This window comes from Styela clava, chromosome 12 (assembly GCF_964204865.1).
Source record: "Styela clava chromosome 12, kaStyClav1.hap1.2, whole genome shotgun sequence".
NCBI classification, from domain to species: Eukaryota; Metazoa; Chordata; class Ascidiacea; order Stolidobranchia; family Styelidae; genus Styela; species Styela clava.
The window spans coordinates 10,664,149-10,691,692 of record NC_135261.1 but is presented as its reverse complement, the minus strand read 5'-3'; the positions used below and the strand labels follow the sequence as shown (position 1 = coordinate 10,691,692).

General features: G+C 34.2%; 4 protein-coding genes across 4 annotated transcripts; all 4 read left to right on the top strand.

Moving 5' to 3' along the window:
• Window positions 1-517: 517 nt before the first annotated feature.
• Window positions 518-3,313, top strand: LOC144430815 (uncharacterized). Its single transcript, XM_078118947.1, has 11 exons — window positions 518-674; window positions 743-935; window positions 1,010-1,190; window positions 1,265-1,438; window positions 1,506-1,666; window positions 1,732-1,939; window positions 2,010-2,131; window positions 2,207-2,411; window positions 2,479-2,785; window positions 2,853-3,154; window positions 3,224-3,313. The coding sequence occupies exons 1-11, from the start codon at window positions 639-641 to the stop codon at window positions 3,285-3,287; spliced, it is 1,953 nt and encodes a 650-aa protein (XP_077975073.1). The 5' UTR covers window positions 518-638; the 3' UTR covers window positions 3,288-3,313.
• Window positions 3,314-8,594: 5,281 nt separating this feature from the next.
• Window positions 8,595-11,429, top strand: LOC144430469 (uncharacterized). The gene is made up of 11 exons (XM_078118410.1): window positions 8,595-8,743; window positions 8,812-9,004; window positions 9,087-9,267; window positions 9,342-9,515; window positions 9,582-9,742; window positions 9,808-10,015; window positions 10,086-10,207; window positions 10,283-10,487; window positions 10,555-10,861; window positions 10,929-11,230; window positions 11,300-11,429. The coding sequence occupies exons 1-11, from the start codon at window positions 8,708-8,710 to the stop codon at window positions 11,361-11,363; spliced, it is 1,953 nt and encodes a 650-aa protein (XP_077974536.1). The 5' UTR covers window positions 8,595-8,707; the 3' UTR covers window positions 11,364-11,429.
• Window positions 11,430-16,674: 5,245 nt separating this feature from the next.
• LOC144430823 (uncharacterized) lies at window positions 16,675-19,562 on the top strand. Its single transcript, XM_078118951.1, has 11 exons — window positions 16,675-16,818; window positions 16,887-17,079; window positions 17,162-17,342; window positions 17,417-17,590; window positions 17,657-17,817; window positions 17,883-18,090; window positions 18,161-18,282; window positions 18,358-18,562; window positions 18,630-18,936; window positions 19,004-19,305; window positions 19,375-19,562. Exons 1-11 carry the CDS (start codon window positions 16,783-16,785, stop codon window positions 19,436-19,438), a joined length of 1,953 nt encoding a protein of 650 aa, XP_077975077.1. The 5' UTR covers window positions 16,675-16,782; the 3' UTR covers window positions 19,439-19,562.
• A 5,294-nt stretch (window positions 19,563-24,856) lies between these two features.
• Window positions 24,857-27,544, top strand: LOC144430835 (uncharacterized). The gene is made up of 10 exons (XM_078118961.1): window positions 24,857-25,052; window positions 25,135-25,315; window positions 25,390-25,563; window positions 25,630-25,790; window positions 25,856-26,063; window positions 26,134-26,255; window positions 26,331-26,535; window positions 26,603-26,909; window positions 26,977-27,278; window positions 27,348-27,544. The coding sequence occupies exons 2-10, from the start codon at window positions 25,137-25,139 to the stop codon at window positions 27,409-27,411; spliced, it is 1,722 nt and encodes a 573-aa protein (XP_077975087.1). The 5' UTR covers window positions 24,857-25,052; window positions 25,135-25,136; the 3' UTR covers window positions 27,412-27,544.

The window sequence follows — 27,544 nt, the reverse complement described above, 5'->3', positions numbered from 1 at the left end:
GTTCATTCATTATGGCTATTCCAGATACATTGTTAATGCTTATATGATCAGGAAATTTTTCTGATTGATTGACGCTGTCAAGCATGAGAACGTCAATCAATCTATGATTCAAAAGTCGTACATTTTGCTGTTAAAACAATTGTATGCGTATACCAAAGAGTGAATAATAAAAATAAAGTGTTGTTGAAAAACTTCTATTTTTTTAGTAATGCTGTTCAATTGGATGTAATAGCTATTGACTAACTATCTTCAACCCTGAAGTTATATTTATATAAACAATGCGTACTGATGAAGTGAATAGCTATGTCGAAGTGGTATCTTATTAGTTGAAAAATAATGTACTTCACAATAAAAAGATTAATTAACAATTACCTTTTTACTAAATGCACAATGATGGAAGATTTAAATGAAATAAACTGAACTTTCTGTTATAACTACGGCATAGCGATTCGAGGTAAACATTTGTTGCGCTTCTGACAATTTCAATCATTGTGGTCGAGATAAGAGCTCACTAAAGTAACATTAAAACATAAAGGAGCTGGTACTTGGATTTTGAAGAGAGGGAAGAAATCCCATATATACAAGCGCACAACAGGGATTCGACAAGTCGTTGTTCAACAACCTGAATAAAGACGATCATGAAGATTTTATTGTTACTTCTAGGCTGTTTGGCCGTAAGTATTTGATAAATAGTGCCCTTCGTTTCTTTTTATCAATTTTGCCTAAATTATAATGTTTACAGGTTGCCAATGCCGCTCTATACCAACCGAGTCATTGTGGATATGTTACTTACAATGTCGGACAATTTTACCGAATCAATTACGGATGCTACAGTTTCCGAAGCTACTACTGTCCTGCTTGGTTCACAACGAAATATTACTCTAATGTTCTGAAGAGCTATCCAGGAGAGAAATGCACAGAGGATGGATTCGAAGGTAATTCTGAATTGTATGTTTTTCTGAATAATTTGAGAAACACACATTTTGAGGCATGATTTTTTGTATTATAGAGATGACGGTGGCCGTTTTTGAAACTGAAGTTAAAAAACAATTGAAAGAAGTGGCCGATAAAATATATCTTGATATGCAACAAAAAAAGGGGGATTGGGTTGAAACTGCAACAAATCAAAATACCGAGGCAAAGACAAAGCACGAAGACGCTATCGAGGAATATGCAAAGCAGTATTTGAAGTTTGTATTTCTTCTTACAATTCTTTCTTACGTATTCTTTTCTTACTCAAATTACTAACATCGTGAATTTTTAGAATTACGGGATTGCAGGAAGAGTCAGAAGAAATGAAGGAGACCAACAAGAAGGCTATTGAAAATTATAATACAAAACTAGATTCATTGTTGGAAGAAGCAAAAAAAAATTATAACGATGACATGCAGAAAAGATTCGCTTGTGTGCAGGAATATCACAAAAAACTTGTCGAGAGGTGTGTTACTGTAAGTTCAAAAGTTCGTTTACAAGAGAACAAAAAATTCGAACCTTTCTTATTTCAGGTCTGTTACATGCTTCAACACTCGTTTAGCTAAAATAGAAGAATACAAAAAAGCTCTCGAAAAGCGCGTGACAGAGTATGAGACAAAATATAAATGTGTCATGGAAGCCATCGTAAAACAAAGATCTGAAGTGTTCCAAAAACTCATATACAGAGCCCATTGTAAGTTTTTTCTATTCTTTCGAATTTTGCACATACTTTTATTCATAATGGAACTTTACATTTAGGTTCTGAGGATTGGAACGGAGCAGACGTTAATGCAGTTTTGGAGGCTTTCAAAACTAAAGAAACTTTATCATATCAAACACAGTTGGACGAATACACCGCGAAGCTAACTGCAGCTATCGGAGAACTTGTAAAAAGCTACGCATGCGCTTATCAGTGCGCATACGGCGGAACTCTCTGTTTTGGCAGAAGTCAATTTTACACCAATTGGTAATTATAAATAAATGGCAGGTAAATAGTATATATCAATATAATTCTACTCTTGGTTTTTTCTTTATAGTCGAAGTATCGGGAAATGGTGGACGTACAAAATTACTACCCAAAGAAGTTGCTTCCGTTTCTTGACCTACAAATTTCAATACAGGACAATCAAATACAAGGAGCTGAAAAAATGTGTAACCGGTTAGTGCAAGTCCTAAAACGTTTGCTCAATTGTCTTTATGTTTCACTGAATTTAATGTTTTTATTACACTTAAGATGAAGTTAATATCACCGAACAAAAATTCAAAGAAGACCTTGATAATAAAGCTAAGACAATAATTGAATCCATGAAGAAAACATATGATGATTGGTATGCGCAAGCAAAAATAACTAATCAGAAGGCATTGGAGTCTTTCAAAAAGATTGTTGATGAGAGACACAAATGTTTGATAACGTATTATAAAGCAAATTACTTAGTACAGTAAGTGTCACGGTGAATAAGTATATCATAAGATGACATTTGGCTCAGTTGCTCTTTATATTTCCAGAAACAATTGCATCACAGCAGATAACTTGACTTCCCTAGAAGAATATCAGAAATCATTGGACGAACAAAAGAAAAAAGCGATTGCAGAGTATGAAAAAAAGCTTGGGGAGCGCCTTTCTCGCGCTTCCAAGGCATACACTGACATGATTGGTTGCCACGAGCAAAGGCTCAATGAGCGAATTGCCAAATATGTTGCACAATATGCAACATGCCTATCTACCAGAAAGACAAAGATCGAAAGCTATGTAAAGTGCTTATCGGAACGGTTTGAAAGAAGACTGAAATGCATTACAGAGAGATTGGAAAAGGTTGACAGCGTGACATTTTGTTTAAAATATGTATTTATATTTATATAATTCTTGCAAAAATGTTTAGATTGCCCAACTCAGAACGGAACAGTATTTGAAACTGCTTGAATTTTATATGGGCAAACCACTCGGCAACGAAGCTCAAAAATTGTACAACGCCTACGAAGAGAAAACGAAGAAAGAACACACCGACATAGTGACCAAGATTGAACAAGACTGGGGGAAACATCTCAGTGATCTGAAGGAGCATTATGCTTGTGGATTCAAATGTACATACTGTGTGCAACTTCGAGAACTTAAGATCACCTATAATTATCGATGCGTGTTGCCCACGTCTTCTTCTTATTGCTTTGCTTACAAGCAATTCTGGTAAGTCTTAGTTAGTTTTGTAATTGAATTGAATCAGAGTTTTTCCTGTTTAACATAATCCTATTTCAGCACGTACAAATCCTACCGCATTGTCAAGTATGACGGATGCTTCAGATATGTCAGATGTATATAAACACCGCCGACATCAACCGAACGACATACGACCATGGAAATATCTTAGTTTTAGATTAGGCTGATGAATTTATGCCAATTGCCTTTACCATCTGCTGATATTGACAATAAATTCTAAGCAAATGCAAATAGAAGTGTTATAATGTGGTTAGAGGCATCTTTGGTGACCGGGATTTGAAAGTACGTGTGGATTGAACACTATATCTATACATTTACATGTAAAATTGTATCACGCAATAACATCAGTTACATACTTCGCAAAGCACAAGGCGCTTTATTTTTCAACATGCATGTTTCATACTCCTTGTAACCCCCTTTATTTGCGACCCGGTAACGCCAGGGTGCAAATAGTAGAAAAAGCTGTTGTGCCGAAAATTTATTTCCCAAATCCCTATTAAAGCACAACCGATACTTTCAAACTTCTCATTGAAATTGTACTTCTAAAAATTGATAACTTGAGATGAAACTCTGAGCGATGCACAAGAAATCAAAATGGGAAATACAGGTCAAATTGTTAGGTTCAGAAATGACAAATGTTGGATGAGAAATGGAATTATATTAAAAAGAATGTCTCAGAACAATCATATTATTGCCAAATTCCACAATTAGTATATCTTAATAACATACTGGTGATATTTGTGCACCATATAAGAAAACTTTATGATGTCGGCAACCTTTTGTCGCTCGTGGACCAAAACTAAAGGTTGCGAGTCTTGTTGGGTGACACATATTTTTTGAAAGTTAAGAACCGAAGGTATGGCCGATTAATCGCAATTTTTTGATCAGATCAGATGTTGACATTTTAGGATTTAAGCAGCGTGCGAAGACTGCGACAACTCGTGAACTCAACTTAATCGTTTTACTTGAGAAGAAAAATTACAAATGACATTTAATGTGACACTTTTTGTTGCAACCCGCTTAATACGTTTTCAACGTCACTGAATGGGAAACGTTTTCTGAATGGGACACTGAATGAAGCCAAGATAAAAACATTTTATAAATGGGCATCACTAATCCGAATTCTCAGCTTGTTATTTGTAATGTTCGTTTTCTGAAATAATTGTTCGCGTACATATGTACTTCCAAACATCGATAGAAAGTTATTCGCATGATTTGTCACTCAAATTGGGGTAAGGTTTTCTTTCAAGAAGATACTTTTTTATAAAAATCAAGCAAAGATACATTTCTTAAAAAGAAATATAAATTTATTTCTTCATCTCAATAAAATTCATTTAAATATTTTCTGCGCCATTGAACCCTTTGCACTTAGCATAAACTATTCTGCGGTTTGTTGCCATTTGTCTAATTATAATTAATAAACGAGTAGCCTACTTATTTACTTGTTAGGTTATAGTATAAATTAGTTTACACGTGACTTACAATAAATTCCGTTACGTAAAGAATATAATTATCAAAACAGCCGATTTCTTACTATAATTCAGTAAAGAATCGCGGGCTGGATTATTTTACTCCGCGGACCGGATCTGGCCCGCGGGCCGTAGGCCGACCCCTGCTCTAGTACATTCCTGTTTCGAAAGACTGGTATTTTATTGATAATTAGGAAACATTACCTCAACTTATAGTAACAAAAAACTTGGAGAATATAATTAGAAGAATCAAGGGCATCCGATCTTAATAAATTCAGTTTACAAATTAAAAACACAAGTACAACGTCATTTTTGTATTTGGCTCAATGCGTAATATCCAATATGACGTCATAATAGTTTTTAAAAGCCAATGATGATTAATCGCCAACTTCGGGAACGACTATGCGAAACAGGTGTTGGAGTTACTGTTCGTTTGCTTGTATTCTCCGGAACAAATTTCAAAAACATTGTACGTTGTTGTAACACTAAATGTGTTTTTCTGGATTTTATTCAACTTTATTCATCAAACAGTAGTAACCCAAACTTTTTGAAGACGCAACGTTTTCCTAATATTGGAGTCATGGAACGAAGTTAAAATTTGGATCTACCTGGGTTGACATTCGGAATTAATACCGTTAAATGTCATGTGAAATTATAGTTTTAAACACGCAAACCACTTTTAGGCGCAACTCGAAAAAACAACCTCAAAATATGCATAAAAATATGGTAAAATATATAAATGAATTAATTGGGGTGAAAGGGCAGGTAAGCATCCATCATAGCCTATTTGGTATATATATTTATGAAATAGGATTTCATATAGCAAGATGTATTGACTGCGTGTATTTTATTCAAGTCAATAGAGGTGGTTAGTTCATGTATTGTAGAGTGATTCTCAGATAGCTGAAATAAAGTACATTAAAGAAAAGGTAATTAATTAATGAGGTAATTAAATAATATATTTAAGCCAAAAGACGTATTATTATCAGTTATCAATATAATAGGTTATTCTTCCTGGACATTCAAGTTCAACCATAAAAGTGAAAGCAGGCAGGAAAAAATAAAAATAAATGAATGTTGAGAGTCTGATCTTGCATTACTCGTTGTGAAAATCGGTGAATCCGTTCGGCCTGTCCGAATCCGTTCGGTGAATCGGTGGATCCGTTCTACAGCAACTACGGTAGCTGTTGTTGTCGGTAACAGTATTGAATCCATACAGAATCCTATACCTTCCCACAAGTCACATATATCCTGCTCGTACCCTTCCCTCAATTTCACCCTTCCGGAGCTTTGATTCGCAGACTTTCCCAGTCATGGTTTGTTGTTACTTCGTGTAAAAAAATCATGAAATGGTTTAGAAGATTTAAACGATTTTAGAATATGCAAGCTATAACTCTTGCCACCTGTAAACTACAACATGAACGGATAATCAAGTTAGACATCTTTGGATCAGCCCTTAAAAAAAAGGAGAAATAATAAAGAAATTCTGTGGGCTACCCCCAAAGGTGGGATCAGCTATTTAATATTTTATGATTAGAACAGTTTTCCCACTTAATGCATGTTATGAATCGTACATATTTATATTATGTTATTCCAGGATTTGTGCAAAATAATTCAATGTCATATGAAATGTTCAATTTTAGGTCTTCATTTCTTAATTTAGATGATTTTTTAACAAATCGGATTTTTCATCAAATTTTGGTCTTTGGTGAAATAAAATATGGGATTTTTGAAAGATGCATGCCTGCACACAATATATTGCCGACGATGGTGTTGTGCTGTACACCATTATCCTGCTCGGCAGTTGATAGTATAACTGTACAATGTGCTAAAGTCAGACCGATTTGGTTATTTTAAGTTAACGTAAAACTTGGGGAATTGAAAAGTGACGATAAAAAAAATGATGCTCAGGATATTATGAGGACATGTTGGTCATAACCTTTTTTTTTCTAAATTGAATATATGTATGTTATTAATTTCTACCTCTACGATTGCAAATACGTTCAGTTATAAATATGTATTTCAATTCATGATTTAATTATTGGCAAATTATTCATCATAAGTTCACCTTAATCAAAATCATGATTCATCCCCTGAAAATTGTTTCGAGGATACTTTCGAGATACCGCTTTGTCATTGATGGTGACGAATACTGTTACCAGTCAGGAAAATCTCCAAGAGAGTTTTCTAACCCATCAGCAGGCTCTCCAGTACGAGCAAAGCTACCCCAACAGATTGATCGTCGTCTGTAGGGTTTCCTCTGAATTTAATTTGCTTGTTTCAGTCTTGGTTACCGGTTATTAGGCAGTAAAAATAAACCATTTCATGAACTAATATCATGATATAGCCTTTTAATTAATATGATATTTGACAACTGACGAGCTTTAACAAATTCTGATGATGGCTGATCTTCGGTTCTCAATTATCCACTTCCTACAGGGTGTAATCACAAACATTGTTTTGCTTACAATTTTTGAGCATCTATTATCTAAACAATTACATGTTTTGTTTGATTGACGTTGTCAAACAATATTTGACGCGCGTCAAAAGTTGAGCTGCACATTAGCATATTGAATATTTTCAGTAATAGAAATATTTATGCATGAGGAGAATCCGGGAAATATTGATGATGTTTGGAAATTTGTTTCGAATTACAAAAAAATATCTTGAAGTCCATATATTTAGAGGCGCCCGATATGGAACTGTCCACTAGATGCTAGGTAAGTAGTTGAAATATTCTTTTGGGATTCAGTATTCTCGGAGAATGACAACGTCAATCAATCTATCGTAACATCAACGTTTTACTTGCATACGAATATGCAAAATAAACTGCTTGTTCTAACATAAGGATATAAGTGCTTCGTCAAAAACAAATGGTTTATTTGTGATATTATTTATACGGATATGACAGCTCTTGATTAAAAATATAATTTATAACTCAACATTTTGTGTTTTTGCTTTGAATATGATGGAAATACACTAAAAATATTTAGTACTTTCCAACTTTATCATATTGAAGTAGGATTCGAATGTTTTGAGAATTCCGAATTCGGAAATAAAATTTTCGACTTTGAGACCTATGACGAAACGTTATGAAACTGGATATTTCGACTTTATTGGTGTTGTCGACGAACGTCGTCGAGTTCTGTATAATCCTGTTTTGTGTCGATCCCGATATTAATACAATCGTTATCTTTTCATTTAGAGGTTGTCGTTGGCGTTAGATATATATATGTTTAAATGCCAGCAATTAAACAGAACATAAAATTCATTTTTAAATTAATTGGAGTATTCTACACCAATTTCCGATTTATCATTTTGGAGGTGAAAAGATAATTCCCAACTCCAATACCACTGACAACGAGTGAAATATTCTTCGTGTGCACAATCCATGTCCGAATAACTCATATTACAGTGTCCATTCAATATGGCTATTCCAGATACATTGTTAATGCTTATATGATCAGGAAATTTTTCTGATTGATTGACGCTGTCAAGCATGAGAACGTCAATCAATCTATGATTCAAAAGTCGTACATTTTGCTGTTAAAACAATTGTATGCGTATACCAAAGAGTGAATAATAAAAATAAAGTGTTGTTGAAAAACTTCTATTTTTTTAGTAATGCTGTTCAATTGGATGTAATAGCTATTGACTAACTATCTTCAACCCTGAAGTTATATTTATATAAACAATGCGTACTGATGAAGTGAATAGCTATGTCGAAGTGGTATCTTATTAGTTGAAAAATAATGTACTTCACAATAAAAAGATTAATTAACAATTACCTTTTTACTAAATGCACAATGATGGAAGATTTAAATGAAATAAACTGAACTTTCTGTTATAACTACGGCATAGCGATTCGAGGTAAACATTTGTTGCGCTTCTGACAATTTCAATCATTGTGGTCGAGATAAGAGCTCACTAAAGTAACATTAAAACATAAAGGAGCTGGTACTTGGATTTTGAAGAGAGGGAAGAAATCCCATATATACAAGCGCACAACAGGGATTCGACAAGTCGTTGTTCAACAACCTGAATAAAGACGATCATGAAGATTTTATTGTTACTTCTAGGCTGTTTGGCCGTAAGTATTTGATAAATAGTGCCCTTCGTTTCTTTTTATCAATTTTGCCTAAATTATAATGTTTACAGGTTGCCAATGCCGCTCTATACCAACCGAGTCATTGTGGATATGTTACTTACAATGTCGGACAATTTTACCGAATCAATTACGGATGCTACAGTTTCCGAAGCTACTACTGTCCTGCTTGGTTCACAACGAAATATTACTCTAATGTTCTGAAGAGCTATCCAGGAGAGAAATGCACAGAGGATGGATTCGAAGGTAATTCTGAATTGTATCTTGATATGTTTTGCTGAATAATTTGAAAAACACACATTTTGAGGCATGAATTTTTGTATTATAGAGATGACGGTCGCCGTTTTTGAAACTGAAGTTAAAAAACAATTGAAAGAAGTGGCCGATAAAATATATCTTGATATGCAACAAAAATATGAAGATTGGGTTGAAACTGCAACAAATCAAAATACCGAGGCAAAGACAAAGCACGAAGACGCTATCGAGGAATATACAAAGCAGTATTTGAAGTTTGTATTTCTTCTTACAATTCTTTCTTACGTATTCTTTTCTTACTCAAATTACTAACATCGTGAATTTTTAGAATTACGGGATTGCAGGAAGAGTCAGAAGAAATGAAGCAGACCAACAAGAAGGCTATTGAAAATTATAATACAAAACTAGATTCATTGTTGGAAGAAGCAAAAAAAAATTATAACGATGACATGAAGAAAAGATACGCTTGTGTGCTGGAATATCACGAAAAACTTGTCGAGAGGTGAGTTACTGTAAGTTTAAAAGTCCGTTTACAAGAGAACTAAAATTCGAACCTTTCTTATTTCAGGTCTGTTACATGCTTCACCACTCGTTTAGCTAAAATAGAAGAATACAAAAAAGCTCTCGAAAAGCGCGTGACAGAGTACGAGACAAAATATAAATGTGTCATGGAAGCCATCGTAAAACAGAGATCTCAAGTGTTCCAAAAACTGATATACAGAGCCCATTGTAAGTTTTTTCTATTCTTTCGAATTTTGAACATAATTTTATTCACAATGGAACTTTACATTTAGGTTCTGAGGATTGGAACGGAGCAGACGTTAATGCAGTTTTGGAGGCTTTCAAAACTAAAGAAACTCAATCATATCAAACACAGTTGGACGAATACACCGCGAAGCTAACTGCAGCTATCGGAGAACTTGTAAAAAGCTACGCATGCGCTTATCAGTGCGCATACGGCGGAACTCTCTGTTTTGGCAGAAGTCAATTTTACACCAATTGGTAATTATAAATAAATGTTAGGTAAATAGTATATATCAATATAATTCTACTCTTGGTTTTTTCTTTATAGCCGAAGTATCGGGAAATGGTGGACGTACAAAATTACCACCCAAAGAAGTTGCTTCCGTTTCTTGACCTACAAATTCCAATACAGGACAATCAAATACAAGGAGCTGAAAAAATGTGAAACCGGTTAGTGCAAGTCCTAAAACGTTTGCTCAATTGTCTTTATGTTTCACTGAATTTAATGATTTTCTTACACTTAAGATGAAGTTAATATCACCGAACAAAAATTCAAAGAAGACCTTGATAATAAAGCTAAGACAATAATTGAATCCATGAAGAAAACATATGATGATTGGTATGCGCAAGCAAAAATAACTAATCAGAAGGCATTGGAGTCTTTCAAAAAGATTGTTGATGAGAGACACAAATGTTTAATAACGTATTATAAAGCAAATTACTTAGTACAGTAAGTGTCACGGTGAATAAGTATATCATAAGATGACATTTGGCTCAGTTGCTCTTTATATTTCCAGAAACAATTGCATCACAGCAGATAACTTGACTTCACTAGAAGAATATCAGAAATCATTGGACGAACAAAAGAAAAAAGCGATTGCAGAGTATGAAAAAAAGCTTGGGGAGCGCCTTTCTCGCGCTTCCAAGGCATACACTGACATGATTGGTTGCCACGAGCAAAGGCTCAATGAGCGAATTGCCAAATATGTTGCACAATATGCAACATGCCTATCTACCAGAAAGACAAAGATCGAAAGCTACGTAAAGTGCTTATCGGAAGGGTTTGAAAGAAGACTGAAATGCATTACAGAGAGATTGGAAAAGGTTGACAGTGTGAAATTTTGTTTAAAATATGTATTTATATTTATATAATTCTTGCAAAAATGTTTAGATTGCCCAACTCAGAACGGAACAGTATTTGAAACTGCTTGAATTTTATATGGGCAAACCACTCGGCAACGAAGCTCAAAAATTGTACAACGCCTACGAAGAGAAAACGAAGAAAGAACACACCGACATAGTGACCAAGATTGAACAAGACTGGGGGAAACATCTCAGTGATCTGAAGGAGCATTATGCTTGTGGATTCAAATGTACATACTGTGTGCAACTTCGAGAACTTAAGATCACCTATAATTATGGATGCGTGTTGCCCACGTCTTCTTCTTATTGCTTTGCTTACAAGCAATTCTGGTAAGGCTTAGTTCGTTTTGTAATTGAATTGAATCAGAGTTTTTCCTGTTTAACATAATCCTATTTCAGCACGTACAAATCCTACCGCATTGTCAAGTATGACGGATGCTTCAGATATGTCAGATGTATATAAACACCGCCGACATCAACCGAACGACAAACGACCTTGGAAATATCTTAGTTTTAGATTAGGCTGATGAATTTATGCCAATTGCCTTTACCATCTGCTGATATTGACAATAAATTCTAAGCAAATGCAAATAGAAGTGTTATAATGTGGTTAGAGGCATCTTTGGTGACCGGGATTTGAAAGTACGTGTGGATTGAACTCTATTTCTATACATTTACATGTAAAATTGTATCATGCAATAACATCAGTTACATACTTCGCAAAGCACAAGGCGCTTTATTTTTCAACATGCATGCTTCATACTCCTTGTAATCTCCTTTATTTGCGACCCGGTAACGCCAGGGTGCAAATAGTAGAAAAAGCTGTTGTGCCAAAAATTCATTTCCCAAATTCTTTTCAAGCACAACCGATTCTTTCAAACTTCTCATTGAAATTGTACTTCTAAAAATTGATAACTTGAGATGAAACTCTGAGCGATGCACAAGAAATCAAAATGGGAAATACAGGTCAAATTGTTAGGTTCAAGAATGACAAATGTTGGATGAGAAATGGAATTAGATTAAAAAGAATGTCTCAGAACAATCATATTATTGCCAAATTCCACAATTAGTATATCTTAATAACATACTGGTGATATTTGTGCACCATATAAGAAAACTTTATGATGTCGGCAACCTTTTGTCGCTCGCGGACCAAAATTAAAGGTTGCAAGTCTTGTTGGGTGTCACATATTTTTAGAAAGTTAAAAACCGAAGGTATGGCCGATTAATCGCAATTTTTTGATCAGATCAGATGTTGACATTTTAAGATTTAAGTAGCGTGCGAAGACTGCGACAACTCGTGAACTCAACTTAGTCGTTTTACTTGAGAAGAAAAATTACAAATGACATTTAATGTGACACTTTTTGTTGCAACCCGCTTAATACGTTTTCAACATCACTGAATGGGAAACGTTTTCTGAATGGGACACTGAATGAAGCCAAGATAAAAACCTTTTATAAATGGGCATCACTAATCCGAATTTTCAGCTTGTTCTTTGTAATGTTCGTTTTCTGAAATAATTGTTCGCGTGCATATGTACTTCCAAACATCGATAGAAAATTATTCGCATGATTTGTCACTCAAATTGGGGTAAGGTTTTCTTTCAAGAAGATACTTTTTTATAAAAATCAAGCAAAGATACATTTCTTAAAAAGGAATATAAGTTTATTTCCTCATCTCAATAAAATTCATTTAAATATTTTCTGCGCCATTGAACCCTTTGCACTTAGAATAAACTATTCTGCGGTTTGTTGCCATTTGTCTAATTATAATTAATAAACGAGTAGCCTACTTATTTACTTGTTAGGTTATAGTATAAATTAGTTTACACGTGACTTACAATAAATTCTGTTACGTAAAGAATATAATTATCAAAACAGCCGATTTCTTACTATAATTCAGTAAAGAATCGCGGGCTGGATTATTTTACTCCGCGGACCGGATCTGGCCCGCGGGCCGTAGGCCGACCCCTGCTCTAGTACATTCCTGTTTCGAAAGACTGGTATTTTATTGATAATTAGGAAACATTACCTCAACTTATAGTAACAAAAAACTTGGAGAATATAATTAGAAGAATCAAGGGCATCCGATCTTAATAAATTCAGTTTACAAATTAAAAACACAAGTACAACGTCATTTTTGTATTTGGCTCAATGCGTAATATCCAATATGACGTCATAATAGTTTTTAAAAGCCAATGATGATTAATCGCCAACTTCGGGAACGACTATGCGAAACAGGTGTTGGGGTTACTGTTCGTTTGCTTGTATTCTCCGGAACAAATTTCAAAAACATTGTACGTTGTTGTAACACTAAATGTGTTTTTCTGGATTTTATTCAACTTTATTCATCAAACAGTAGTAACCCAAACTTTTTGAAGACGCAACGTTTTCCTAATATTGGAGTCATGGAACGAAGTTAAAATTTGGATCTACCTGGGTTGACATTCGGAATTAATACCGTTAAATGTCATGTGAAATTATAGTTTTAAACACGCAAACCACTTTTAGGCGCAACTCGAAAAAACAACCTCAAAATATGCATGAAAATATGGTAAAATATATAAATGAATTAATTGAGGTGAAAGGGCAGGTAAGCATCCATCATAGCCTATTTTGTATATATATTTATGAAATAGGATTTCATATAGCAAGATGTATTGACTGCGTGTATTTTATTCAAGTCAATAGAGGTTGTTAGTTCATGTATTGTAGAGTGATTTTCAGATAGCTGAAATAAAGTACATTAAAGAAAAGGTAATTAATTAATGAGGTAATTAAATAATATATTTAAGCCAAAAGACGTATTATTATCAGTTATCAATATAATAGGTTATTCTTCCTGGACATTCAAGTTCAACCATAAAAGTGAAAGCAGGCAGGAAAAAATAAAAATAAATGAATGTTGAGAGTCTGATCTTGCATTACTCGTTGTGAAAATCGGTGAATCCGTTCGGCCTGTCCGAATCCGTTCGGTGAATCGGTGGATCCGTTCTACAGCAACTACGGTAGCTGTTGTTGTCGGTAACAGTATTGAATCCATACAGAATCCTATACCTTCCCACAAGTCACATATATCCTGCTCGTACCCTTCCCTCAATTTCACCCTTCCGGAGCTTTGATTCGCAGACTTTCCCAGTCATGGTTTGCTGTTACTTCGTGTAAAAAAATCATGAAATGGTTTAGAAGATTTAAACGATTTTAGAATATGCAAACTATAACTCTTGCCACCTGTAAACTACAACATGAACGGATAATCAAGTTAGACATCTTTGGATCAGCCCTTAAAAAAAAGGAGAAATAATAAAGAAATTCTGTGGGCTACCCCCAAAGGTGGGATCAGCTATTTAATATTTTATGATTAGAACAGTTTTCCCACTTAATGCGTGTTATGAATCGTACATATTTATATTATGTTATTCCAGGATTTGTGCAAAATATTTCGATGTCATATGAAATGTTCAATTTTAGGTCTTCATTTCTTAATTTAGATGATTTTTTAACAAATCGGATTTTTCATCAAATTTTGGTCTTTGGTGAAATAAAATATGGGATTTTTGAAAGATGCATGCCTGCACACAATATATTGCCGACGATGGTGTTGTGCTGAACACCATTATCCTGCTCGGCAGTTGATAGTATAACTGTACAATGTGCTAAAGTCAGACCGATTTGGTTATTTTAAGTTAACGTAAAACTTGGGGAATTGAAAAGTGACGATAAAAAAAATGATGCTCAGGATATTATGAGGACATGTTGGTCATAACCTTTTTTTTTCTAAATTGAATATATGTATGTTATTAATTTCTACCTCTACGATTGCAAATACGTTCAGTTATAAATATGTATTTCAATTCATGATTTAATTATTGGCAAATTATTCATCATAAGTTCACCTTAATCAAAATCATGATTCATCCCCTGAAAATTGTTTCGAGGATACTTTCGAGATACCGCTTTGTCATTGATGGTGACGAATACTGTTACCAGTCAGGAAAATCTCCAAGAGAGTTTTCTAACCCATCAGCAGGCTCTCCAGTACGAGCAAAGCTACCCCAACAGATTGATCGTCGTCTGTAGGGTTTCCTCTGAATTTAATTTGCTTGTTTCAGTCTTGGTTACCGGTTATTAGGCAGTAAAAATAAACTATTTCATGAACTAATATCATGATATAGCCTTTTAATTAATATGATATTTGACAACTGACGAGTTTTAACAAATTCTGATGATGGCTGATCTTCGGTTCTCAATTATCCACTTCCTACAGGGTGTAATCACAAACATTGTTTTGCTTACAATTTTTGAGCATCTATTATCTAAACAATTACATGTTTTGTTTGATTGACGTTGTCAAACAATATTTGACGCGCGTCAAAAGTCGAGCTGCACATTAGCATATTGAATATTTTCAGAAATAGAAATATTTATGCATGAGGAGAATCCGGGAAATATTGATGATGTTTGGAAATTTGTTTCGAATTACAAAAAAATATCTTGAAGTCCATATATTTAAAGGCGCCCGATATGGAACTGTCCACTAGATGCTAGGTAAGTAGTTGAAATATTCTTTTGGGATTCAGTATTCTCGGAGAATGACAACGTCAATCAATCTATCGTAACATCAACGTTTTACTTGCATACGAATATGCAAAATAAACTGCTTGTTCTAACATAAGGATATAAGTGCTTCGTCAAAAACAAATGGTTTATTTGTGATATTATTTATACGGATATGACAGCTCTTGATTAAAAATATAATTTATAACTCAACATTTTGTGTTTTTGCTTTGAATATGATGGAAATACACTAAAAATATTTAGTACTTTCCAACTTTATCATATTGAAGTAGGATTCGAATGTTTTGAGAATTCCGAATTCGGAAATAAAATTTTCGACTTTGAGACCTATGACGAAACGTTATGAAACTGGATATTTCGACTTTATTGGTGTTGTCGACGAACGTCGTCGAGTTCTGTATAATCCTGTTTTGTGTCGATCCCGATATTAATACAATCGTTATCTTTTCATTTAGAGGTTGTCGTTGGCGTTAGATATATATATGTTTAAATGCCAGCAATTAAACAGAACATAAAATTCATTTTTAAATTAATTGGAGTATTCTACACCAATTTCCGATTTATCATTTTGGAGGTGAAAAGATAATTCCCAACTCCAATACCACTGACAACGAGTGAAATATTCTTCGTGTGCACAATCCATGTCCGAATAACTCATATTACAGTGTCCATTCAATATGGCTATTCCAGATACATTGTTAATGCTTATATGATCAGGAAATTTTTCTGATTGATTGACGCTGTCAAGCATGAGAACGTCAATCAATCTATGATTCAAAAGTCGTACATTTTGCTGTTAAAACAATTGTATGCGTATACCAAAGAGTGAATAATAAAAATAAAGTGTTGTTGAAAAACTTCTATTTTTTTAGTAATGCTGTTCAATTGGATGTAATAGCTATTGACTAACTATCTTCAACCCTGAAGTTATATTTATATAAACAATGCGTACTGATGAAGTGAATAGCTATGTCGAAGTGGTATCTTATTAGTTGAAAAATAATGTACTTCACAATAAAAAGATTAATTAACAATTACCTTTTTACTAAATGCACAATGATGGAAGATTTAAATGAAATAAACTGAACTTTCTGTTATAACTACGGCATAGCGATTCGAGGTAAACATTTGTTGCGCTTCTGACAATTTCAATCATTGTGGTCGAGATAAGAGCTCACTAAATTAACATTAAAACATAAAGGAGCTGGTACTTGGATTTTGAAGAGAGGGAAGAAATCCCATATATACAAGCGCACAACAGGGATTCGACAAGTCGTTGTTCAACAACCTGAATAAAGACGATCATGAAGATTTTATTGTTACTTCTAGGCTGTTTGGCCGTAAGTATTTGATAAATAGTGCCCTTCGTTTCTTTTTATCAATTTTGCCTAAATTATAATGTTTACAGGTTGCCAATGCCGCTCTATACCAACCGAGTCATTGTGGATATGTTACTTACAATGTCGGACAATTTTACCGAATCAATTACGGATGCTACAGTTTCCGAAGCTACTACTGTCCTGCTTGGTTCACAACGAAATATTACTCTAATGTTCTGAAGAGCTATCCAGGAGAGAAATGCACAGAGGATGGATTCGAAGGTACTTCTGAATTGTATCTTGATATGTTTTGCTGAATAATTTGAGAAACACACATTTTGAGGCATGAATTTTTGTATTATAGAGATGACGGTCGCCGTTTTTGAAACTGAAGTTAAAAAACAATTGAAAGAAGTGGCCGATAAAATATATCTTGATATGCAACAAAAATATGAAGATTGGGTTGAAACTGCAACAAATCAAAATACCGAGGCAAAGACAAAGCACGAAGACGCTATCGAGGAATATACAAAGCAGTATTTGAAGTTTGTATTTCTTCTTACAATTCTTTCTTACGTATTCTTTTCTTACTCAAATTACTAACATCGTGAATTTTTAGAATTACGGGATTGCAGGAAGAGTCAGAAGAAATGAAGCAGACCAACAAGAAGGCTATTGAAAATTTTAATACAAAACTAGATTCATTGTTGGAAGAAGCAAAAAAAAATTATAACGATGACATGAAGAAAAGATACGCTTGTGTGCTGGAATATCACGAAAAACTTGTCGAGAGGTGAGTTACTGTAAGTTTAAAAGTCCGTTTACAAGAGAACTAAAATTCGAACCTTTCTTATTTCAGGTCTGTTACATGCTTCACCACTCGTTTAGCTAAAATAGAAGAATACAAAAAAGCTCTCGAAAAGCGCGTGACAGAGTACGAGACAAACTATAAATGTGTCATGGAAGCCATCGTAAAACAGAGATCTCAAGTGTTCCAAAAACTGATATACAGAGCCCATTGTAAGTTTTTTCTATTCTTTCGAATTTTGAACATAATTTTATTCACAATGGAACTTTACATTTAGGTTCTGAGGATTGGAACGGAGCAGACGTTAATGCAGTTTTGGAGGCTTTCAAAACTAAAGAAACTCAATCATATCAAACACAGTTGGACGAATACACCGCGAAGCTAACTGCAGCTATCGGAGAACTTGTAAAAAGCTACGCATGCGCTTATCAGTGCGCATACGGCGGAATTCTCTGTTTTGGCAGAAGTCAATTTTACACCAATTGGTAATTATAAATAAATGGCAGGTAAATAGTATATATCAATATAATTCTACTCTTGGTTTTTTCTTTATAGTCGAAGTATCGGGAAATGGTGGACGTACAAAATTACTACCCAAAGAAGTTGCTTCCGTTTCTTGACCTACAAATTTCAATACAGGACAATCAAATACAAGGAGCTGAAAAAATGTGTAACCGGTTAGTGCAAGTCCTAAAACGTTTGCTCAATTGTCTTTATGTTTCACTGAACTTAATGTTTTTATTACACTTAAGATGAAGTTAATATCACCGAACAAAAATTCAAAGAAGACCTTGATAATAAAGCTAAGACAATAATTGAATCCATGAAGAAAACATATGATGATTGGTATGCGCAAGCAAAAATAACTAATCAGAAGGCATTGGAGTCTTTCAAAAAGATTGTTGATGAGAGACACAAATGTTTGATAACGTATTATAAAGCAAATTACTTAGTACAGTAAGTGTCACGGTGAATAAGTATATCATAAGATGACATTTGGCTCAGTTGCTCTTTATATTTCCAGAAACAATTGCATCACAGCAGATAACTTGACTTCCCTAGAAGAATATCAGAAATCATTGGACGAACAAAAGAAAAAAGCGATTGCAGAGTATGAAAAAAAGCTTGGGGAGCGCCTTTCTCGCGCTTCCAAGGCATACACTGACATGATTGGTTGCCACGAGCAAAGGCTCAATGAGCGAATTGCCAAATATGTTGCACAATATGCAACATGCCTATCTACCAGAAAGACAAAGATCGAAAGCTACGTAAAGTGCTCATCGGAACGGTTTGAAAGAAGACTGAAATGCATTACAGAGAGATTGGAAAAGGTTGACTACGTGACATTTTGTTTAAAATATGTATTTATATTTATATAATTCTTGCAAAAATTTTTAGATTGCCCAACTCAGAACGGAACAGTATTTGAAACTGCTTGAATTTTATATGGGCAAACCACTCGGCAACGAAGCTCAAAAATTGTACAACGCCTACGAAGAGAAAACGAAGAAAGAACACACCGACATAGTGACCAAGATTGAACAAGACTGGGGGAAACATCTCAGTGATCTGAAGGAGCATTATGCTTGTGGATTCAAATGTACATACTGTGTGCAACTTCGAGAACTTAAGATCACCTATAATTATCGATGCGTGTTACCCACGTCTTCTTCTTATTGCTTTGCTTACAAGCAATTCTGGTAAGTCTTAGTTAGTTTTGTAATTGAATTGAATCAGAGTTTTTCCTGTTTAACATAATCCTATTTCAGCACGTACAAATCCTACCGCATTGTCAAGTATGACGGATGCTTCAGATATGTCAGATGTATATAAACACCGCCGACATCAACCGAACGACAAACGACCATGGAAATATCTTAGTTTTAGATTAGGCTGATGAATTTATGCCAATTGCCTTTACCATCTGCTGATATTGACAATAAATTCTAAGCAAATGCAAATAGAAGTGTTATAATGTGGTTAGAAGCATTCTTAGTGACCGGGATTTGAAAGTACGTGTGGATTGAACTCTATTTCTATACATTTACATGTAAAATTGTATCACGCAATAACATCAGTTACATACTTCGCAAAGCACAAGGCGCTTTATTTTTCAACATGCATGCTTCATACTCCTTGTAACCTCCTTTATTTGCGACCCGGTAACGCCAGGGTGCAAATAGTAGAAAAAGCTGTTGTGCCGAAAATTCATTTCCCAAATCCCTATTAAAGCACAACCGATACTTTCAAACTTCTCATTGAAATTGTACTTCTAAAAATTGATAACTTGAGATGAAACTCTGAGCGATGCACAAGAAATCAAAATGGGAAATACAGGTCAAATTGTTAGGTTCAGAAATGACAAATGTTGGATGAGAAATGGAATTATATTAAAAAGAATGTCTCAGAACAATCATATTATTGCCAAATTCCACAATTAGTATATCTTAATAACATACTGGTGATATTTGTGCACCATATAAGAAAACTTTATGATGTCGGCAACCTTTTGTCGCTCGCGGACCAAAACTAAAGGTTGCGAGTCTTGTTGGGTGTCACATATTTTTAGAAAGTTAAAAACCGAAGGTATGGCCGATTAATCGCAATTTTTTGATCAGATCAGATGTTGACATTTTAGGATTTAAGCAGCGTGCGAAGACTGCGACAACTCGTGAACTCAACTTAATCGTTTTACTTGAGAAGAAAGATTACAAATGACATTTAATGTGACACTTTTTGTTGCAACCCGCTTAATACGTTTTCAACGTCACTGTATGGGAAACGTTTTCTGAATGGGACACTGAATGAAGCCAAGATAAAAACATTTTATAAATGGGCATCACTAATCCGAATTCTCAGCTTGTTCTTTGTAATGTTCGTTTTCTGAAATAATTGTTTGCGTACATATGTACTTCCAAACATCGATAGAAAGTTATTCGCATGATTTGTCACTCAAATTGGGGTAAGGTTTTCTTTCAAGAAGATACTTTTTTATAAAAATCAAGCAAAGATACATTTCTTAAAAAGGAATATAAATTTATTTCTTCATCTCAATAAAACTCATTTAAATATTTTCTGCGCCATTGAACCCTTTGCACTTAGCATAAACTATTCTGCGGTTTGTTGCCATTTGTCTAATTATAATTAATAAACGAGTAGCCTACTTATTTACTTGTTAGGTTATAGTATAAATTAGTCTACACGTGACTTAAAATAAATTCTGTTACGTAAAGAATATAATCATCAAAACAGCCGATTTCTATAATTCAGTAAAGTATGGCGTGCTGGATTATTTTACTCCGCGGACAGGATCTGGCCCGCGGGCCGTGGGCTGACCCCTGCTCTAGTACATTCCTGTTTCGAAAGACTGGTATTTTATTGATAATTAGGAAACATTACCTAAACTTAGAGTAACAAAAACTTGGAGAATATAATCAGAAGAATCAAGGGCATCCGATCTTAATAAATTCAGTTTAGAAATTGAAAACTTAAGTACAACGTTATTTTTTTATTTGGCTCAATGCGTTATATCCAATATGACGTCATTATAGTTTTTTAAAGCCACTGATGATTAATCGCCAACTTCGGGAACGACTATGCAAAACAGGTGTTGGGGTTACTGTTCGTTTGCTTGTATTCTCCGGAACAAATTTCAAAAACATTGTACGTTGTTGTAACACTAAATGTGTTTTTCTGGATTTTATTCAACTTTATTCATCAAACAGTAGTAACCCAAACTTTTTGAAGACGCAACGATTTCCTAATATTGGAGTCATGGAACGAAGTTAAAATTTGGATCTACCTGGGTTGACATTCGGAATTAATACCGTTAAATGTCATGTGAAATTATAGTTTTAAACACGCAAACCACTTTTAGGCGCAACTCAAAAAAACAACCTAAAAATATGCATGGAAATATGGTAAAATATATAAATGAATTAATTGGGGTGAAAGGGCAGGTAAGCATCCATCATAGCCTATTTGGTATATATATTTATGAAATAGGATTTCATATAGCAAGATGTATTGACTGCGTGTATTTTATTCAAGTCAATAGAGGTTGTTAGTTCATGTATTGTAGAGTGATTCTCAGATAGCTGAAATAAAGTACATTAAAGAAAAGGTAATTAATTAATGAGGTAATTAAATAATATATTTAAGCCAAAAGACGTATTATTATCAGTTATCAATATAATAGGTTATTCTTCCTGGACATTCAAGTTCAACCATAAAAGTGAAAGCAGGCAGGAAAAAATAAAAATAAATGAATGTTGAGAGTCTGATCTTGCATTACTCGTTGTGAAAATCGGTGAATCCATTCGGCCTGTCCGAATCCGTTCGGTGAATCGGTGGATCCGTTCTACATCAACTACGGTGGCTGTTGTTGTCGGTAACAGTATTGAATCCATACAGAATCCTATACCTTACCACAAGTCACATATATCCTGCTCGTATACCTCCCTCAATTTCACCCTTCCGGAGCTTTGATTCGCAGACTTTCCCAGTCATGGTTTGTTGTTACTTCGTTTAAAAAAATCATGAAATGGTTTAGAAGATTTAAACGATTTTAGAATATGCAAGCTATAACTCTTGCCACCTGTAAACTACAACATGAACGGATAATCAAGTTAGACATCTTTGGATCAGCCCTTAAAAAAAAGGAGAAATAATAAAGAAATTCTGTGGGCTACCCCCAAAGGTGGGATCAGCTATTTAATATTTTATGATTAGAACAGTTTTCCCACTTAATGCATGTTATGAATCGTACATATTTATATTATGTTATTCCAGGATTTGTGCAAAATAATTCAATGTCATATGAAATGTTCAATTTTAGGTCTTCATTTCTTAATTTAGATGATTTTTTAACAAATCGGATTTTTCATCAAATTTTGGTCTTTGGTGAAATAAAATATGGGATTTTTGAAAGATGCATGCCTGCACACAATCTATTGCCGACGATGGTGTTGTGCTGAACACCATTATCCTGCTCGGCAGTTGATAGTATAACTGTACAATGTGCTAACGTCAGACCGATTTGGTTATTTTAAGTTAACGTAAAACTTGGGGAATTGAAAAGTGACGATAAAAAAAATGATGCTCAGGATATTATGAGGACATGTTGGTCATAACCTTTTTTTTTCTAAATTGAATATATGTATGTTATTAATTTCTACCTCTACGATTGCAAATACGTTCAGTTATAAATATGTATTTCAATTCATGATTTAATTATTGGCAAATTATTCATCATAAGTTCACCTTAATCAAAATCATGATTCATCCCCTGAAAATTGTTTCGAGGATACTTTCGAGATACCGCTTTGTCATTGATGGTGACGAATACTGTTACCAGTCAGGAAAATCTCCAAGAGAGTTTTCTAACCCATCAGCAGGCTCTCCAGAAAAATAAACCATTTCATGAACTAATATCATGATATAGCCTTTTAATTAATATGATATTTAACAACTGACGAGTTTTAACAAATTCTGATGATGGCTGATCTTCGGTTCTGAATTATCCACTTCCTACAGGGTGTAATCACAAACATTGTTTTGCTTACAATTTTTGAGCATCTATTATCTAAACAATTACATGTTTTGTTTGATTGACGTTGTCAAACAATATTTGACGCGCGTCAAAAGTCGAGCTGCACATTAGCATATTGAATATTTTCAGAAATAGAAATATTTATGCATGAGGAGAATCCGGGAAATATTGATGATGTTTGGAAATTTGTTTCGAATTACAAAAAAATATCTTGAAGTCCATATATTTAAAGGCGTCCGATATGAAACTGTCCACTAGATGCTAGGTAAGTAGTTGAAATATTCTTTTGGGATTCAGTATTCTCGGAGAATGACAACGTCAATCAATCTATCGAAACATCAACGTTTTACTTGCATACGAATATGCAAAATAAACTGCTTGTTCTAACATAAGGATATAAGTGCTTCGTCAAAAACAAATGGTTTATTTGTGATATTATTTATACGGATATGACAGCTCTTGATTAAAAATATAATTTATAACTCAACATTTTGTGTTTTTGCTTTGAATATGATGGAAATACACTAAAAATATTTAGTACTTTCCAACTTTATCATATTGAAGTAGGATTCGAATGTTTTGAGAATTCCGAATTCGGAAATAAAATTTTCGACTTTGAGACCTATGACGAAACGTTATGAAACTGGATATTTCGACTTTATTGGTGTTGTCGACGAACGTCGTCGAGTTCTGTATAATCCTGTTTTGTGTCGATCCCGATATTAATACAATCGTTATCTTTTCATTTAGAGGTTGTCGTTGGCGTTAGATATATATATGTTTAAATGCCAGCAATTAAACAGAACATAAAATTCATTTTTAAATTAATTGGAGTATTCTACACCAATTTCCGATTTATCATTTTGGAGGTGAAAAGATAATTCCCAACTCCAATACCACTGACAACGAGTGAAATATTCTTCGTGTGCACAATCCATGTCCGAATAACTCATATTACAGTGTCCATTCATTATGGCTATTCCAGATACATTGTTAATGCTTATATGATCAGGAAATTTTTCTGATTGATTGACGCTGTCAAGCACGAGAACGTCAATCAATCTATGATTCAAAAGTCGTACATTTTGCTGTTAAAACAATTGTATGCGTATACCAAAGAGTGAATAATAAAAATAAGGTGTTGTTGAAAAACTTCTATTTTTTTAGTAATGCTGTTCAATTGGATGTAATAGCTATTGACTAACTATCTTCAACCCTGAAGTTATATTTATATAAACAATGCGTACTGATGAAGTGAATAGCTATGTCGAAGTGGTATCTTATTAGTTGAAAAATAATGTACTTCACAATAAAAAGATTAATTAACAATTACCTTTTTACTAAATGCACAATGATGGAAGATTTAAATGAAATAAACTGAACTTTCTGTTATAACTACGGCATAGCGATTCGAGGTAAACATTTGTTGCGCTTCTGACAATTTCAATCATTGTGGTCGAGATAAGAGCTCACTAAAGTAACATTAAAACATAAAGGAGCTGGTACTTGGATTTTGAAGAGAGGGAAGAAATCCTATATCTACAAGCGCACAACAGGGATTCGACAAGTCGTTGTTCAACAACCTGAATAAAGACGATCATGAAGATTCTATTGTTACTTCTAGGCTGTTTGGCCGTAAGTATTTGATAAATAGTGCCCTTCGTTTCTTTTTATCAATTTTACCTAAATTATAATGTTTACAGGTTGCCAATGCCGCTCTATACCAACCGAGTCATTGCGGATATGTTACTTACAATGTCGGACAATTTTACCGAATAAATTACGGATGCTACAGTTTCCGAAGCTACTACTGTCCTGCTTGGTTCACAACGAAATATTACTCTAATGTTCTGAAGAGCTATCCAGGAGAGAAATGCACAGAGGATGGATTCGAAGGTAATTCTGAATTGTATCTTGATAAGTTTTTCTGAATAATTTGAGAAACACACATTTTGAGGCATGAATTTTTGTATTATAGAGATGACGGTCGCCGTTTTTGAAACTGAAGTTAAAAAACAATTGAAAGAAGTGGCCGATAAAATAGATCTTGATATGCAACAAAAATATGAAGATTGGGTTGAAACTGCAACAAATCAAAATACCGAGGCAAAGACAAAGCACGAAGACGCTATCGAGGAATATACAAAGCAGTATTTGAAGTTTGTATTTCTTCTTACAATTCTTTCTTACGTATTCTTTTCTTACTCAAATTACTAACATCGTGAATTTTTAGAATTACGGGATTGCAGGAAGAGTCAGAAGAAATGAAGCAGACCAACAAGAAGGCTATTGAAAATTATAATACAAAACTAGATTCTTTGTTGGAAGAAGCAAAAAAAAATTATAACGATGACATGAAGAAAAGATACGCTTGTGTGCTGGAATATCACGAAAAACTTGTCGAGAGGTGAGTTACTGTAAGTTTAAAAGTTCGTTTACAAGAGAACTAAAATTCGAACCTTTCTTATTCCAGGTCTGTTACATGCTTCACCACTCGTTTAGCTAAAATAGAAGAATACAAAAAAGCTCTCGAAAAGCGCGTGACAGAGTACGAGACAAAATATAAATGTGTCATGGAAGCCATCGTAAAACAGAGATCTCAAGTGTTCCAAAAACTGATATACAGAGCCCATTGTAAGTTTTTTCTTTTCTTTCGAATTTTGAACATAATTTTATTCACAATGGAACTTTACATCTAGGTTCTGAGGATTGGAACGGAGCAGACGTTAATGCAGTTTTGGAGGCTTTCAAAACTAAAGAAACTCAATCATATCAAACACAGTTGGACGAATACACCGCGAAGCTAACTGCAGCTATCGGAGAACTTGTAAAAAGCTACGCATGCGCTTATCAGTGCGCATACGGCGGAACTCTCTGTTTTGGCAGAAGTCAATTTTACACCAATTGGTAATTATAAATAAATGGCAGGTAAATAGTATATATCAATATAATTCTACTCTTGGTTTTTTCTTTATAGTCGAAGTATCGGGAAATGGTGGACGTACAAAATTACTACCCAAAGAAGTTGCTTCCGTTTCTTGACCTACAAATTTCAATACAGGACAATCAAATACAAGGAGCTGAAAAAATGTGTAACCGGTTAGTGCAAGTCCTAAAACGTTTGCTCAATTGTCTTTATGTTTCACTGAATTTAATGTTTTTATTACACTTAAGATGAAGTTAATATCACCGAACAAAAATTCAAAGAAGACCTTGATAATAAAGCTAAGACAATAATTGAATCCATGAAGAAAACATATGATGATTGGTATGCGCAAGCAAAAATAACTAATCAGAAGGCATTGGAGTCTTTCAAAAAGATTGTTGATGAGAGACACAAATGTTTGATAACGTATTATAAAGCAAATTACTTAGTACAGTAAGTGTCACGGTGAATAAGTATATCATAAGATGACATTTGGCTCAGTTGCTCTTTATATTTCTAGAAACAATTGCATCACAGCAGATAACTTGACTTCCCTAGAAGAATATCAGAAATCATTGGACGAACAAAAGAAAAAAGCGATTGCAGAGTATGAAAAAAAGCTTGGGGAGCGCCTTTCTCGCGCTTCCAAGGCATACACTGACATGATTGGTTGCCACGAGCAAAGGTTCAATGAGCGAATTGCCAAATATGTTGCACAATATGCAACATGCCTATCTACCAGAAAGACAAAGATCGAAAGCTACGTAAAGTGCTTATCGGAACGGTTTGAAAGAAGACTGAAATGCATTACAGAGAGATTGGAAAAGGTTGACAGCGTGACATTTTGTTTAAAATATGAATTTATATTTATATAATTCTTGCAAAAATGTTTAGATTGCCCAACTCAGAACAGAACAGTATTTGAAACTGCTTGAATTTTATATGGGCAAACCACTCGGCAACGAAGCTCAAAAATTGTACAACGCCTACGAAGAGAAAACGAAGAAAGAAAACACCGACATAGTGACCAAGATTGAACAAGACTGGGGGAAACATCTCAGTGATCTGAAGGAGCATTATGCTTGTGGATTCAAATGTACATACTGTGTGCAACTTCGAGAACTTAAGATCACCTATAATTATCGATGCGTGTTGCCCACGTCTTCTTCTTATTGCTTTGCTTACAAGCAATTCTGGTAAGTCTTAGTTAGTTTTGTAATTGAATTGAATCAGAGTTTTTCCTGCTTAACATAATCCTATTTCAGCACGTACAAATCCTACCGCATTGTCAAGTATGACGGATGCTTCAGATATGTCAGATGTATATAAACACCGCCGACATCAACCGAACGACAAACGACCATGGAAATATCTTAGTTTTAGATTAGGCTGATGAATTTATGCCAATTGCCTTTACCATCTGCTGATATTGACAATAAATTCTAAGCAAATGCAAATAGAA